At 38.3% G+C, this 15,732-nt stretch overlaps 2 protein-coding genes across 3 annotated transcripts in view; one reads left to right on the plus strand and one right to left on the minus strand.

Annotated features, from left to right (window-relative positions):
* NDUFAF2 (NADH:ubiquinone oxidoreductase complex assembly factor 2) overlaps positions 1–3,185 on the minus strand; it is a 185,815-nt gene extending 182,630 nt beyond the window's left edge. For both annotated transcript variants that reach the window (XM_082836160.1, XM_082836161.1), the window contains exon 1: positions 2,991–3,185. In XM_082836160.1, coding sequence (XP_082692286.1) covers positions 2,991–3,117 — 127 coding nt within the window. In that variant the 5' untranslated portion in view covers positions 3,118–3,185. The remainder of the gene's footprint in view (positions 1–2,990) is intronic.
* A 164-nt stretch (positions 3,186–3,349) lies between these two features.
* ERCC8 (ERCC excision repair 8, CSA ubiquitin ligase complex subunit) overlaps positions 3,350–15,732 on the plus strand; it is a 58,376-nt gene continuing 45,993 nt past the window's right edge. The window contains exon 1 of the mRNA XM_082837014.1: positions 3,350–3,454. Coding sequence (XP_082693140.1) covers positions 3,378–3,454 — 77 coding nt within the window. The 5' untranslated portion in view covers positions 3,350–3,377. The remainder of the gene's footprint in view (positions 3,455–15,732) is intronic.

Raw genomic sequence — 15,732 nt, forward strand, 5'->3', positions numbered from 1 at the left:
CGTATGGATAAAAACTCAGGGAAATTACAAATAAGAAGGGTGCAATAACTAAGGAATTTTCTAGATCAAGTTTGAGGAATCTTCTACTAAATAATCTACTATAGAGCAAGCAAACTTTCAATAAAAAGATGTCAATCAACACTTTGCTATTAAAAATGCCGAGTACATGCTATACTCATAATCTTTTTATCCTGAAATGCCAATATGCTTTTTTAAAAAAAGTTAAAATTTCCACAGTTCTAAACTTAAATTCAGCTGACTAGACAATACTCAAGACTTATTTTGAATTACATAACAACAGATTTTCTCTTATTAAATAAAACCCTACGTGGAAAATATAGTAGTTCTTTGATGACTGGCACCACAGTAATTAACTGAATTAAAAGAAAAATTAATTTCCTCTAAAGGGTTTTTAAACACTCTTCATTGATGGTGTTCAATTATGCAACTCAAAGAAAACTCAAGGAGACCTCTAAAGAACCACCTTTCATATCAAGGAAATAGAAAAGTTAGATGACTTATTTTTTGAAAACTTGCTTGAAAACAAACTAAAAATATTTTCCCTTGCTTTATAGTAGAAGGCTTAGGAAATGTGTAATGGTACTTATAGACTGTATAACACATCTGTACCACAGCCCTCAATTATCTAAGAACTGAGACACACAGAGACATTAGACAGCAGCATGCATTGATTCTACTACATCATTGGTAAAAGCCTGATTTTCTCACAATCAAGAGTACATGGATTCAAAATATCAAGCTAATTGAAGCATAAATTGGCATAAGCACTTTGGAAAACAACTTGGTATTATAATAATAAAATTATAAGATAAACATTACCTGTGACTCACAAATTATACCATTTTAGAATACACATGATTTTGTTAATTTAAGTCTTTCTTTAATGATACTGTATTTTCAATGAAATGAAATTAATACAAATTTTTTTTTAATGGTCAAAAGATTTGAACAGATACTTCACCAAAGATCCATGGATGGCAAATAAGCACATGAAAAGATTCTCAACATCCTCAGTCATTAGGAAAATGAAAATTAAAACCATGAGATAACACTATCTACCTATTAGAATGTCTAAAATAAAAATAAAAACAAAAAAACTGACAAAACCAAGTGCTGGTGAGAATGTGAAACTAGAACTTTCATGTGTTGCTGGCAGGAATGAAAAATGGTACAACCAGTTTGGAAAACAGTTTGGTAGTTTCTTAGAAAGTTAGTTATATATACATTTACCCACAACTCAGCAATTCCACTCCTAGCTGTTCACCCTAGAGAAATTATGTTCACACAAAACCCTATATGTGAACGTTTATAGAGGCTTTTTGCACAATCACCAAAAACAGTAGAAACAACCTAAATGTCCTTCAGCTGCTGAACAGATAAACTGTGGTAAACCCATATAATGGAAGGGAATACTACTTAGTAACAAAAAGGAACTACTGATACATGGATAAATCTCAACTGCACTATGCCATGTGAAATAAACTAGACTCAAAAGACTGCATCTTGTATTCAATATAGCTCCATTTATTATACATGATGTTCTGGAAAAGGCAAAACTGTAGGAACGTAAAACAGATCGGTGGGTGTCAAGGGCAGGGTGAGGGAATGAAATATTAAGGGGTAGGAGGGACTTTTGGGGGTGATGGAACTGTTCTATATCTTGACTGTGGTGATACATGAGAGTATGCATTTTTCAAAAATCATAAAACCATACACCAAAAAGGATGAACGTTACTGTATGTAAATTATACTTCAATTTAAAAAGGTCAATCTGATGTTTTTCGTATTTTTTTAACGTTACCTGACAACTTATGGAAAAGAAACATTTTTCTCTCTGCTTCCTCTGTCAAGAAACACTTCACCACCATTCTAGGTTCTTTCTGGACTTTTAAGACTTATTTCCTGCCCTGATAGAGTTTAAATGCTCATTAGGGAAACAAGTCTAAGATATGAAAATAAGTTACAGAAAAGGGCTAGGCAAAACAATTTTGAGTAATAAATCAAGGAATACCCTTTACATATGCTCTACGAAGAAGAAATGCCCTCTGTCAAGAGTTACAGGAAATGAATGGAACACAACTTTTAAAGGTCTTAGTGTTTCTCAATATTATTGCTATTATTATTATCTCTAACTTTCAAGTGAGGATACTGAGACCTGCGGAGGACAAATACTTTGTCTGTGATCCCTCAGTTATTAGATCTCAAAGTTGAGATTCTAACCCATGCCTTTCTGACCCCAAAGCCTGAGATCTTTTGCATCGCGGCGCTGGAACAACACAGAAGAGTTTACCACGACTGCCACGTGGTGTGATCTCAAAGACCAGCAACGGCCCCTACCTCCCCAAACATCAAGACTTCGCAAGATTCCTGCACAGAAACACGGTTAGCGCCCTGTATCTTCAAGTCAGCGCAACAGGGTCTTGGGAGTGTAAACTCACGGGAAAGGTAACGTGGAGCCTTGCGGGGATCTCTCTTCCATACAGTCAGCGTGCATGGCCCTACTTCTGACAGTTTTGGCCTTGAGGAAGGTGACGCCTGGGGCCAACGCCGGAGCCACTGAAAAAGGTCAACACCACGAAAGAGGAGAGCGGAGGCGCTCAAAATACACCTCTTCAATTACCCCGCGCCAGCCTGGTCGCAAGAGGGTCACGGGAGGAGGAAAGGCACTTCCCTACCCCTCCCGGGAACCTTTGGTAAAAGACGTCCGTGGACTTGTCCCCGTCTACGTCGCCCGACCTCAAGGACCCACACTGAGGGGGGCAGAGGGGGCGGTCCTCCGCTGGCGGGGCTCTCGGCAATGGGAGATACAACGCTAGCGTTGTATCCGTTCACCGACAGCCCGTCTGAAAGCCAGCGGCCAGAGTAGAGACGGTTGTGGGGAGAACGAACTCGGGTTGTCTACTCTGGTGATTACAAGTGCCGCACATCGTTTTTCGACACCCCAACCGCTGCCCTAGCTCTCATCTCACCTCTCCAGTTCTTGTACTCTGGGATATAGTAGTATTTGTTCCCGAACAGGTCTGTGCCCACTTGCTCCTTCACTTCCTTTGACAGCGCTCTCCACAAGACACGGAACAAATTCTGAGACCAACCCATGCCTTCCCACCGGCTCCAGCGCGGGTCGTGCCGTGACCTGCCGAGGTTCCCTGAGACCAAAGCGAGAAAGCCCAGGCAGCCGACCCAGCCCACCTGCTCAGAGGAGTCCCACCCACCTCCTTCCGTACACCCTCAAGTAACGACGCTCTCCATTGGCCGGATGGCATCATGCTTGACCAATGGGAGACTCCGCTCTACACCCCAGCCTCAGTGTTCTGTCATGGCGCCGTCCAGTTCGCAAGCCGGTGTGAAGGGACGGGATGCTAGGGTTTTTGTTGGCACGACAAGCGGGTTTGGACGACCCTGTTCGCCTTCGGAGAGCGGAGTCCACACGGAGGTAAAGAAAACCTTATTCTTTTATCTAATATTCAGGTTAAATTCTGGGCCAATGGGGCTTCCCTGGTGGCGCAGTGGTTGAGAGACCGCTTGCCAATGCAGGGGGCACGGGTTCGTGCCTCGGTCCGGGAAGATCCCACATGCCGCGGAGCGGCTAGGCTCGTGAGCCATGGCCGCTGAGCCTGCACATCCGGAGCCTGTGCTCCGCAACGGGAGAGGCCACAACAGTGAGAGGCCCGCGTACCACCAAAAAAAAAAAAAAAAAATTTGGGCCAATGGCTGTGTTAGCTTTGCCTCACACTTGGCCGCCTCATTACCACTTTTCTCCACCACAACTGGGCTTTACTCTCTCTTCTGTTGATAGGTTTTATATACCTGTAGGCAGGTGGGTGCGCACGCGTGCTCGAGTGAGGGCGCTATAAATCTAAATGAGGATATTTTCATTTTACTTTATTCCTTCGCCCCGATTCCCAAGGAATAACTATCTTCCAAGAATTCGTTCTTTCATTTAGTCAACGTATTTAGTGAGCTGTTACTATGTGACAAGCAATATGTTAAAGGCGGAGCATAGGCCAGGAATTGAACAAAGTTTAGCATGACTAGAGCAGAGAATTGTGGAGAGAGGGCCATTGACAAGAGATGAAGCTGGAGAAGTAGGGGAGGCTAGATGGGGAAGAGTCTTGTATGCTTGGTTAAGTGGTAAGAAGATGAGAATAAGGTGACAACTGTTGCATTTTGTCATCTGCTTAGAGAATGGATTGAAGTTGAGAGCAGGATTGGGAGCCAAGTTAGGTAACTGTTGCAAAGAGAGAGTTGATGGAAGCCCAAGCCAGGGACGTGGCAGTTGGGGCCAAGAGGGTGAAGATATTTGAAAAAAATCTAAGAAATAGTATCAACCAGCCATGGAGATTAACTGGATATAATGAATGATGAAAAAGGAAAAGTCTGCAATGATTCCCAGCTATGTGCCTTGTATGTCAGGGTGAATGATGGTAACATCTCTCCCCAAAGAGGGAGCAAGTTTTACTTTAATTTTGTTCATATTGACTTTTCCCATATTGCTTTCAAGGAACTTGTGGAGATTTCACTTGGAGAGTGCAGGACACAGTTGCATATAGTATATGTTTGATGCTCAGGAGAAATTTAGATTGTTTAATGCAAGATGATACGTGAAGTGAGGAGGACATAAGATCACCCAGGCACTATTTGTGGAGTAAGAAGAGAGAAGCAGTTCAGTGATTACAAACCTGAAAAATACCAACACTTAAAGTTAGGCAGAAGATGAGACTGCAGAAGAACTGAAAAGGAGTAGCCAGAGGGATTGAAGGCAAACTAGGGTGGTGAGGTATCATGGATGCTGAGGGAAGACTGTTTGAAGAGGGAGCCATCAAATGTGTCAGTTGCTGCCCCCGAATCCCTTCTTTGCTCTCAATGGTTCTCCATCCCATTATTCTGCTCTGTTTTCTTCATTCAATTTATTGCCACTGAAATTGTATTATATACTTATTTTTTTTACTGGTATATTGTCTTCTAAAACCCTGTATTCCCATTGCCTAGAAGAGGGTTTGGCACAATTTGTATGATGTTTTGTGTTCTAAGATGTATTATCCTTACATTTTAGTATTATGCTTTTAGAATGGGTAAATATGTTTCTAGATAGTACATACAGTTTTAACTAAATAAGAGAGTATTAATTTTTTTACCATGTTTTGGTTAGTTTTAAGCATGATTGGGGTTGCATCTCCTACTGTCCTCCAACCCCCGTTAGTGCACAGTTGACAGTAATTCCTTTTCAGCTAGGTCATCCACTTTAACAAAAGCATACAGGCATATCCAGAGTTTTTTATTCCAGTAACTGCAAGAAATCAAGCAAAATTTGTATGTATCAAAATTTGTCAGTCTGCTTAAATTTGTCAGTCTGCTTTGACTATGTGGCTTGTTTCCATCAAGTAGTTCTGCAATTCTTCCCTAATGATCAGCGAAGTAAAGTTTGGAAAATGAGTGACATTGTCCATTATCTTTAATTTCAGTGACAGTAGCGGTACTTTTTTGAAAAGAAGCAGCATTATTCTTTTTTCCCTCATATGACCAGAGGTCTTATCATATCAGTAGTAATGTAAATCGTGTGCACCACTGAGTGTCTGAAAAATTTGGTTTCTTGTTGTCTTTTAATTCCAAAAAGTCCTTGGTCTGAGGAAGCAACTAAGTATAGCTCTTTAGCGCAGTCAAAATTCTGTGACCTAAACCTCTTACTTCATTAGAAGAAATAAAAATTCAAAACAGTGAAGGTTTCCTAACCAAATTGCCAGATTAATCCATCTTTAAATAGATTTCATTTCCTCTGTAAAACATTGATTCCCCAAGCATACTTAACCTTTCTGGTTACAAACCTGTACTCTAGTAATCTCATGCACATCTCTCCCACCAATTGCTTTGTGTGCTTATCAAAAGTCATTATTTCTTCCTAACCCTATTAATGCTAGTTTTATTTATTATTCTGATGATGTCATTTTAGTGGGAGCTGATGAAGTATGAATACAAAAGTTGCTATTCTTATAAAACTAAAAGGACCACTTTTGAAATAGTGCAAACAAATGGCTTAAAACAAAATGAGATATGATTGAGACAGTTATTATAAAAGATTTGGGGAAAGTGTAAAAAGATGAAACAGTCTTTTTCAACTTTGCCAGAATATTTAAAATAACATAGGGTATTTGGAAAAAATCCTCATGCTATCGTTCCAACCCCATGTATTCTAGTCTAATTGGTCTAGGACACTGGAATTTTTTAAAGCGCCCTAGCTGATTGTAATGTATAGCTAGAAATGAGAATCATTGCTTAAGAAAGACTCCACATTCAATTGCTTTGCATATGTCTTAGATTCCATATTCAGTTGCTTTGTATATGTCTTAAATTTTCACCCAACTAAAATATATAAATTAATAAATAAAAAACAAATTTTAACAATCCTTGAAAATCATAGACTATATATAATATGTGTATGGTTTATGGAAGAAAGATGTTATGGCCCTCTGTTCAGCACATTTCATTCTTCTTCAAAAAATTAGCTAATATTCAGACAGTCTTTGCTTTGCATAGTAGTGCACATCCATAAAACTGATTGTGTAAGCTAAAACCTATGCAAAGTTATCTTAATAATTAGTGCGGAAAATTCAAATTGTTCTGTGACCTTTAAAAAATTTTTTTGAAGCACTAGAAGTCACTATCAGTTATCTGTGTAACGTAAAATATTAGAAATGATGAGAACCAAAGTATATTTCTTTGTTTAAAAAAAAAAACTTGTCAAGAGTAGTTTGAGCAGTGCTTGTCTTCTCATTGAACAACTTACAAGTTGAGCATCTTTTCTTTACCTTGGCTAATTATCACACGCCTTTCTAAATTTGTGTCAGATTCCAACATTTTATCCTTTACATTCTCAATGGCTTGAAATATCTCTGAGAGTTCTCTTTATTTATTTATGTATTTATTTATTGCCATGTGGTGCGGCATGCAGGATCTTAGTTCCCCGACCAGGGATCGAACCTGTGCCCCCTGCATTGGGAGTGCAGAGTCTTGACCACTGGACCACCAGGGAAGTCCTTGAGAGTTCTTTTAATGTGAAGATTTCTGCCAGCATCACTTCTTCTAGGACATATTCAGCCTTTTCATCGCAAACACTTTACCTCATTTATGTCGATAAGTTCACCTTCATTGATCTCTTCAGTCTGCATGTCTAGAGTTTCTAAAATGGCAGCAATGTCAACATTCCGCAGTGAGCTATTTCTTTTGTAATTCCATTTACATTCAATTTGAGTTTCACTTCCAGTATCATCACTTTGTGTTGCTTTTGTGCACTTTAATTATGTTCGCTAATTCCCCCATTCAGTTATCCATTTCTGTGGAATTCCTTGTGGGTTTATCTCAGGGGCACAGAGGTAACAAAACTAAATGCTGTGTGTGAACTGAATAACAAATGCACAGTGATCATCTGCAGACTTTGAAAGAAGTCATGCAAAGTGCTCACTAATTTTAATGTACATGTTATTTTCATAGTAGCTTGACTGAAAAGCAAGTATTGAACACTGCGCTTTTTACTCACAGTTAATATACCATGGTAACTGAGATTTGAACCATGTTGTCGTGGCCTGGTATTAACTAAATTATGGTAACTGAAATTCGTGTGTATCAGACAATGCAAAATAAGAACTACTTGTATATTTAAGTTAAACTGTTTAAGGTAGTTTTTTTTTAAGATTCCCCTCTTTAATGATATTTTAGCTTAACTAAACAAATACAGTCCTATTTTATTCAAAGAAGATGTCTACTGTCATTTGCCCTAGTTTCTTCCTTGTCGTTGACTACAGGCAAAGACATGAACACTAAAATGCAATGTTTATAATTCATACCCTCCTTTTTTATTTTATAACTCTACTGAGGTACAATGATATACACTAAACTGCACATTAGAGTATACAATTTGATGAGTTTTGACATATATATACACTTTTGATACCATCACCATAATCAAGATAACAATCATCCATAAGCCCCAAAATTTCATCAAGACTGTAATCCCTTTCTCCCTTCTTTCCCTGTTTCACATTCTTTCTACTCCAGGAAACTACCGATCTGCTTTCTGTCACTATTGATTAGTTTGTATATTTCAGAATTTTTTATAAATGAAATTATTTTTTCTTAGCGTTCTTTCACTCAGAATAATTATTTTGAAATTTCTCCATCCTGTTGCATGTATCCATTCTTTTATTGCTGAGGAGTTTTCCATTTTGTGGATATACCATGACTCGTTATCCATTCATTTGTTGATGGGCATTTGAGTTGTTTTGGGACTAGTACATATAAAGTTGCTCTAAAGATTCATGCACAAGTCTTTGTATGGGCATATGCTTTTATTTCTCTTGGGTGAATACCTGGCAGTGGAATGACTAGGTATATGTTTCACTTTTTAAGAAACTGACAGTTCTCTAAAAGCTTACATTCCTATCAGCAGTGAATGGAAGTACTGATTGCTTCACATTTTTATTTACCTGTTCCTGCTTTCTTTTGGGTTATTTGAACATTATTTAATATTCTGTTTTAATTTATCTATTGTGATTTTGACTATATCTCTTTGTATAGTATTTTTTAGTTATTGCTCTAGGAATTGTAAAACACCTACTTAACTTCATTTTCTACTTAGAATCAATATTTTACTCCTTCATTTGGTATATTGAAACTTTATCACCCTTTACCTTCCACCATATGTGGTGTTGTCTTATATATTAGATTTACATACATTGTAAACTCCATTGGACAGTGTCACAATTTTTGTTTTCAACCATCAAACATATTTTAAAGGGAAGAATAGCCTATTTACCTAGATATGTATCATTTCTGGTGTTCTCTTTTCATTTCTGATATCCCAAGTTTCCTTCCTATATCACTTCACTTCTGTCTGAAGAACTTTGTTTAGAAATTCTTTTAGAACAAGGCTGGATGGCTCTATGGTTTTGGAAAAGGAATCTGCAGTTAGTTCAATCATTTGTTTCTCTGTAGGTAATTTGTCATTCTCTCTGGTTGCTTTGAAATTTTCTTTGTTTTTAGTTTTCAGCAGTTTGATTATAATGTGTCTGAGCATGGACTTCTTTGGGTTTATCATAGAGTCTATTCTGCTTCTTGAACTTGCAGATTTATATCTTTCCACAAACTTAGGATGTTTTCAGCCATTATTTCTGTCCAATATTTTTTACATACCACTTTCTTCTTTCTTTCTGGGACTCTGATGACATTTGGCCTTTTATAATTGTTACTTAGGTCCCTGAGGCTGTGTTCTTTTCTTTTCTTTCTTCTTTTTGTTTTTAGTCTTTTTACCCTATGTTGTTAAATTGTGTAATTTCAATTGATCTGTGTTTAGGTTCACTGACTTTTTCCTCTGTCATCTCTAATCTGCAATTTAGTCTATCAGAAAAATAGTTTTTAATGAAAATTAGATTTTTGATGAAAAATAATTTAACATTTTTCAGTTCTAAAATTTCCATTTGGTTCTTAATTATGTCTTCTGTTTCTTTGCTGAGACTTTCCTTTTTTAACATTTGTTTCAATTATGTTCACATTTGCTTGCTCAAGCATATTTTAATGGCTACCTTGAAGTCTTTGTCAGATAATTCCAACATCTGTGTCACCTCAGCTTTGGTGTCTGTCTGATTGTCTTTTCCCATACAAGTTGAAATGTCCATGGTTTTTCATATGCAGAGTACTTTTGCATTGTATCCTGGACATTTTGTAATGTCATGAAACTCTGGGTCTTTTTTCAGTCCTATGAAGAATGTTGATATTTTTGTTTTAAGAAGCAATTGGCAAAGTTAGGTTCAGGCTGAAAGTTCTTACCTCCTTATGTTTGCCATGGTTCTAATGTCAATTCAGTTTTCAAAGCCATTTCAAATCTGCCCCCAATGTGTGCCACTCAGTAGTCTGTTACCTGAGTGGTACTCTGTTAGCTTAGTTTTCAGAATCTTTTGTATGCTACTTAAGGTTAGCTCCATGCATGCTCTGCTCAGTGATGAGTCCTGGAGTTCATAAATAACTTTATGAGGTTGCCTTCCTGAGCTTCTTTCTCTCAGTGATCTTTCTGGTACCTCTCATCACTGGGACTCTCCCTTTTGGTACTCCTGCTGGAAACATTGGGCTCAGTTACCCTGTTTACCATACACTAATGTGTTTGGGCCCAGTTCTGGTCCTGTAAGTGAGAAGACAGAGGAAGAAAGCAATGGTGATTGGACCCACTCTCTTGGGATCAGAGCTCTGATGAACAGAGAAAACAGATTCCTTCCCCAAGAGTTTTGACTCCCTCAGGTCACTATTTCCAGCCATTGCCAGTGCTGCTATCAGATTGCCTAGGGGCTGGGCCACAAGAGAATGGAGAAAAGAGAGAAAATATATAGATGGGTGATTTCTGCATGTCCTTCAGTATTGGAGTTCCCTTTTTTACTCCTGGAACTTTCTCTGTCTGTGCCACAGTGCTCACTTCCAGGTTTCCAGCCAGGAAGTAGCAGAGGAGAAAAAAATAATAAACTGGCCATTGTTTTGGTGGTATGTTGGATTTGGTGTTTCCCCCAGTCCAGTTGCTGCTATTTACTTTTTGGAGTCCTCAAATAGGTATTCCATGCATTTTGTTCACATTTTATAGTTGTATTTCTAGGGAGATGGGTAAAGTGTGCTAGTTATCTTACCTCAAACTGGAGTGGCTACTTTTGAGTATTGACTAATGAAGTGGATGATCAAACGAAAGAAATATGTCAAATCACAAAGCAAGTATAAAAAGTATGAGAGAAACGATAAGAGATTTGGAGAGTAGACCCAGAAGACCCCAGAGGCAATAATAATTCCAGAGGGAGAACAAAACAAACAAGCAGAGACTAGATTGACAGACTAAAAAGGTTCACTGAAGTGCAATAGGATTGATGAAAAAGACATAAAATTAAAAATATCCTAGTAAATATATCTAGGAATGGAGAAAAAAATTATTAAAAGCTTCCAATGGTAAACAATTTATTCATAAAAGAAAAACAGGTTGACACTAGACATCTTAGCAGTTCTAGAGACTGGAATGATATCTACTAACAAGAAAAAAGGACTGCAAGTCAGGAATCCAAATTTAGCCAATCTGTCCAATATTGTGCATATGCTAAAATTCCTAGAAATATTTCACCCCTTTCCCCTTCAAGAAAAAATACCCAAGGAACAACATTAATTGATGAATAAATGTATTTGAACAAGGCCCCAGGGTATGTAAATGATGAAGAGGAGAGGAAACAGAGAAGAGCAGTGAACCTTGTAGTATGTGTATGGTTAAATCTAAATATATAATAATAAACAAGCTGGAAATATATAACATGGCTGATGAAGATCTTTTTAGACACACTTCAAAATTAGCAAAGGGGAATGAACAGCAACTTCATTGAACTAGCAAAATGAAAAGTTAAAGATGGAACTATGACATTAAGTAAACAATAAATAATATCAAGTATATCAGATGTCATACCAAAGGTGAACAGGCTGATTCCTCCCATTAAGAAGCACAAATTATCAGATTAATTTTTAAATAAAATATAGCTAAAAGCTGTTGCTCAGAAATACCTCAATTTAAAATATTTTTAACTAGTTTACAAAATTCTTAAATATTAAAAGTTAAAGTAGAGGATAAAAAGATATTCGACAATTGTCAACAAAATGCAGAAGTCACTGTTAATATTAGTTAAGGTGAGATTTTTGGTTAAAAGCACCAAACATTGTAATAGATGATATTATTTGAAGCACAATTGATGAATTGGTGTAATAAAACATGTATTCAAACAGTTAAATATATAAAGCAAAATGTAAAGAAAATTTGACACTAGTTTCTTTTCCAGAATGGTCCTGATATAGTAGAGAGAGAATACATACATATGGGGGAAATGGATAAACAACACACCAAATTTAATAGACATATATAACTTTACATCTCTTAGAGAATGTGCATGTTTTTTATATGTCAGTGGTACATTTACCAAAATTTTTATGTACTTGGCTACCAAGAAAACTTTAACAAATTCAAAAAGGTAGCCATCTTTACAGGTCATATTCTTTGATCATAAGCTAAAGAAATTGGAAGTAAATTAATTAATGAGAACATCACCATCACCTCTAATTCAATGTTTAAAGAATTAGCAATTACAGGACTTCCCTGGTGGCGCAGTGGTTGAGTCTGCCTGCCGATGCAGGGGACACGGGTTCGTACCCCAGTCTGGGAAGATCCCACATGCCGCGGAGCGGCTGGGCCCGTGAGCCATGGCCGCTGAGCCTGCGCATCCGGAGCCTGTGCTCCGCAACGGGAGAGGCCACAACAGTGAGAGGCCCACATACCGCAAAAAAAAAAAAAAAATTAGGAATTACATTCTAGATAACTCTTGAGTCCAAGATGGAATGAAAATTGAAGTTATAAATTATCTGGAGAGAAAGGAAAACTATTTCTACAACTTAGGGGAAACAGGGAAACTTGTATTCAAAAAAATGTCATAGGGGCTTCCCTGGTGGCACAGTGGTTAAGAATCTGCCTACCAAGGCAGGGGACACGGGTTCGAGCCCTGGTCCGGGAAGATCCCACATGCCACGAAGCAACCAAGCCCGTGTGCCACAACTGAGCCTGCGCTCTAGAGCCCGCAAGCCACAAGTCCTGAGCCTGCATGCCACAACTACTGAAGCCCACATGCCTAGAGCCTGTGCTCCACAACAGGAGAAGCCACCGCAATGAGAAGCCTGCACACCGCAACGAAGAGTAGCCCCCGCTTGCCACAACTAGAGAAAGCCCGCGCACAGCAACGAAGACCCAACACAGCCAAAGATAAAATAAAGAAGATAAATAAATAAATGTATTTTTTAAAAAATGTCATAGCCTAAAAAAATAAAAATGAAAGTATTTCATCATTGAAGAAGATGAAAGGATATAATAAATTTTTTAAGCCATCTTAAGACGTTAAAACAAAAAGTTAAAAGTACTCGCTCTTTTCCTTACCCTGCTTACCCCAGTTTCCTCTGCCTTCTCCCATATCTCTTCTCTTTCACTCCTTTCCCCTTCACCCTCTCTCCTTCACTTGCTCCCCTCCCTCTTTTCTCCCATATTCTCCCTACCCCTCTTCCTTCTACTTCTATTCTTTTGTGTGGAGGGTGTCCCCAAGACCACCCCCAGGTTTGAGGATTCTCTGGAAGGACTCAGTATGCAGCATACGGTTGTACCAAATTACTCATGGCTATGATTTATTACAGCAAAAGTATACAAGGTAAAATCAGTGGAGGGAAAGGCACATGGGTGACTTGTGAAGGAAACCAGGCACAAGCTCTCAGTGGAGTCACACAGATAAGCTTCATTTCTTTAGCAATGAATTGTGACAGCTTAGGTGAAGCTATCAGGGAAGCTCATTAGAGACTCAGTGCCTAGAGTTTTTAATTGAGAACTGGCCACATAAGCACTTTCTGCTTAGCATGTACCAAAATTCCAGACTCCCAGAAGGAATGTAGGTATTCATAATGTCCATTGTTTGCTCCAAATATTAGTTTGGGTCCAGTGAGCCATTCTTATCCAGAAATGTTGGGAACCCTCCTGAAATCCCAGAAGGCAGGTAAGGGCCAGTCTTGCAAGCAGCCCTTTCTAAAGATAGCAGTGTCAGACCTGCCATTTTAACTATTTTTTGCACACCTTGCCTCCTTCCACACAAACCCCACCCCTGTTTCCCTATTGTAGTACCCTCCCCCATTCCCTTCATCTTAACCCCTCCTTCTGGTTCCCAAACAATTCAGACCTAAAGTATTTAGGTTGGGTAGGGGTAGGCTACCTATAAGGCAGGGATTAGGTTGGCCAAAAGTGAGATTTCACTGGCTGAGCAGGTTGAGGAGGTAGTCCAAAGGTGGAGACAGGCAAGCTCAGCTGATCAGGGTGCTGAGAGAAGCAGAAATCAAAGCCTAAGCCTGGTAAGCAGCATCCTTGTTGGAGGACGGGGTAGTAGTGGAGATGGGAGATTGGTTACATACAGGAGGATTGATCAAATAAATATATTAATGATAATGGAGACCATGTTTTCACTGTTAGGAGAGGGAGCTCAAGGAAGGGATGATTCTCTTTGTACATGTCTTTATGATACTATTTTACTTGTTATAAGACGCAAATATTACTGTTATAATTTGAAAAGTCATCAGATGGAAAAATATTTTAAGAGGAAATAGGCATTTCAGTGGAGAAAATGTGAAATATTATTTTCTGGTGAAATATTGAAGTTTAGAAATGGTAGAAGAGCATAATGGTCTGGAGAAAAAAATGTCAGAGTTCAGATGTAGTTCAACCAATTATGTGATTTGGGGCAAATTACTTATGTCTTAGTTTTTTTGGGGGGTTTTTTGGGGTTTTTTTTGCAGTATGTGGGCCTCTCACTGTTGTGGCCTCTCCCGTTGCGGAGCACAGCCTCCAGACGCACAGGCTCAACGGCCATAGCTCATGGGCCTAGCCGCTCCGCGGCATGTGGGCTCTTCCTGGACTGGGACACGAACCCGTGTCTCCTGCTTCGGCAGGCAGACTCTCAACCACTGAGCCACCAGGGAAGCCCTGTCTTAGTTTTATAATCAGGTAAAGTGTTTAATAATGTAATCTACCACTGGGAAAGTTACTACTTAGGATTACCATTTATTACACTTAATAAAGTGATTACAATGTCAGCAAATAGTAGGCTCTTAATTAATATTAGCTGTTTTTATTATTGATCAAGGTTAGACAAGTAGTAAGTGTTAGACTGGATATTTGAATCTAAGGCTAAACTGTCTTCCAAGAGAAAAAGAGGAACTTGTATATCTTTAAATCAGACACTTGCTACTGTTAAAATGATTTCCAAAATGTTTATGGGAATTAATAGTACTGTCACTGCATAAAAATATCAGTATGTACCTTTCCTAGCACTGTGCATTGTTATTTTTTTAAAAAAAACTATGATAATTTGGTAGGTTAAAACTTCTCATTTTATGAAACTTGACCCCTATTTTATACCCCTCACAAAAATTAACTTGAAATGGATTAAAGACTTAAATGTAAGTCCTGAAGCCATGAAAATCCTAGAAGAAAACATAGGAATAAAGCTCTTTGACATGGCCTTGGTAATGATTTTTTGGATATGACACTTAAAGCAGAAGCAACAAAACCAAAAATAAACAAGAACTCCAAAGGTGGGGAGGAGTGGGGAGGGGTGGATCTTAGGCCAAAGGAAAGCAAACTGTGAATGGTAGGAAATAAACACCAGGGCCATGATGTGAAACTTTTGTCCATTTCAACAGCTTTTTTTCCAATATAGGATGGGTTTTGGTTACTGCATACCTACCAACTACAGTGTGATATAACATGGAATAAGCACTCTTACCAAAAAAAATCAGAAACAAATAAACAAGTGAGACTACATCAAAATAAAAAGCTTCTGTACAGCAAACGAAACCATCAACACAGTGAAAAGACAACCTACAGAATGGGAAAAAATATTTTCAAACCATTTATCTAATAAGGGGTTAATATCCAAAACATGAAGAACTCATACAACTCAATATCAAAAAAAAAAAAAAAATTGAAAAATGGGCAAAGAACCTGAATAGACATTTTTCCGAAGAAGATATACAAATGGCCGACAGGTACGTGAAAAGATGTTCAGCATCACTAGTCATCAGGGAAGTGCAAAAACAGTGAGACAACACCTCACACCTGTTAGAACGTCTGTT

Source organism: Leucopleurus acutus, assembly GCF_964270905.1.
Source record: "Leucopleurus acutus genome assembly, chromosome: 3".
Lineage (NCBI taxonomy): Eukaryota > Metazoa > Chordata > Mammalia > Artiodactyla > Delphinidae > Leucopleurus > Leucopleurus acutus.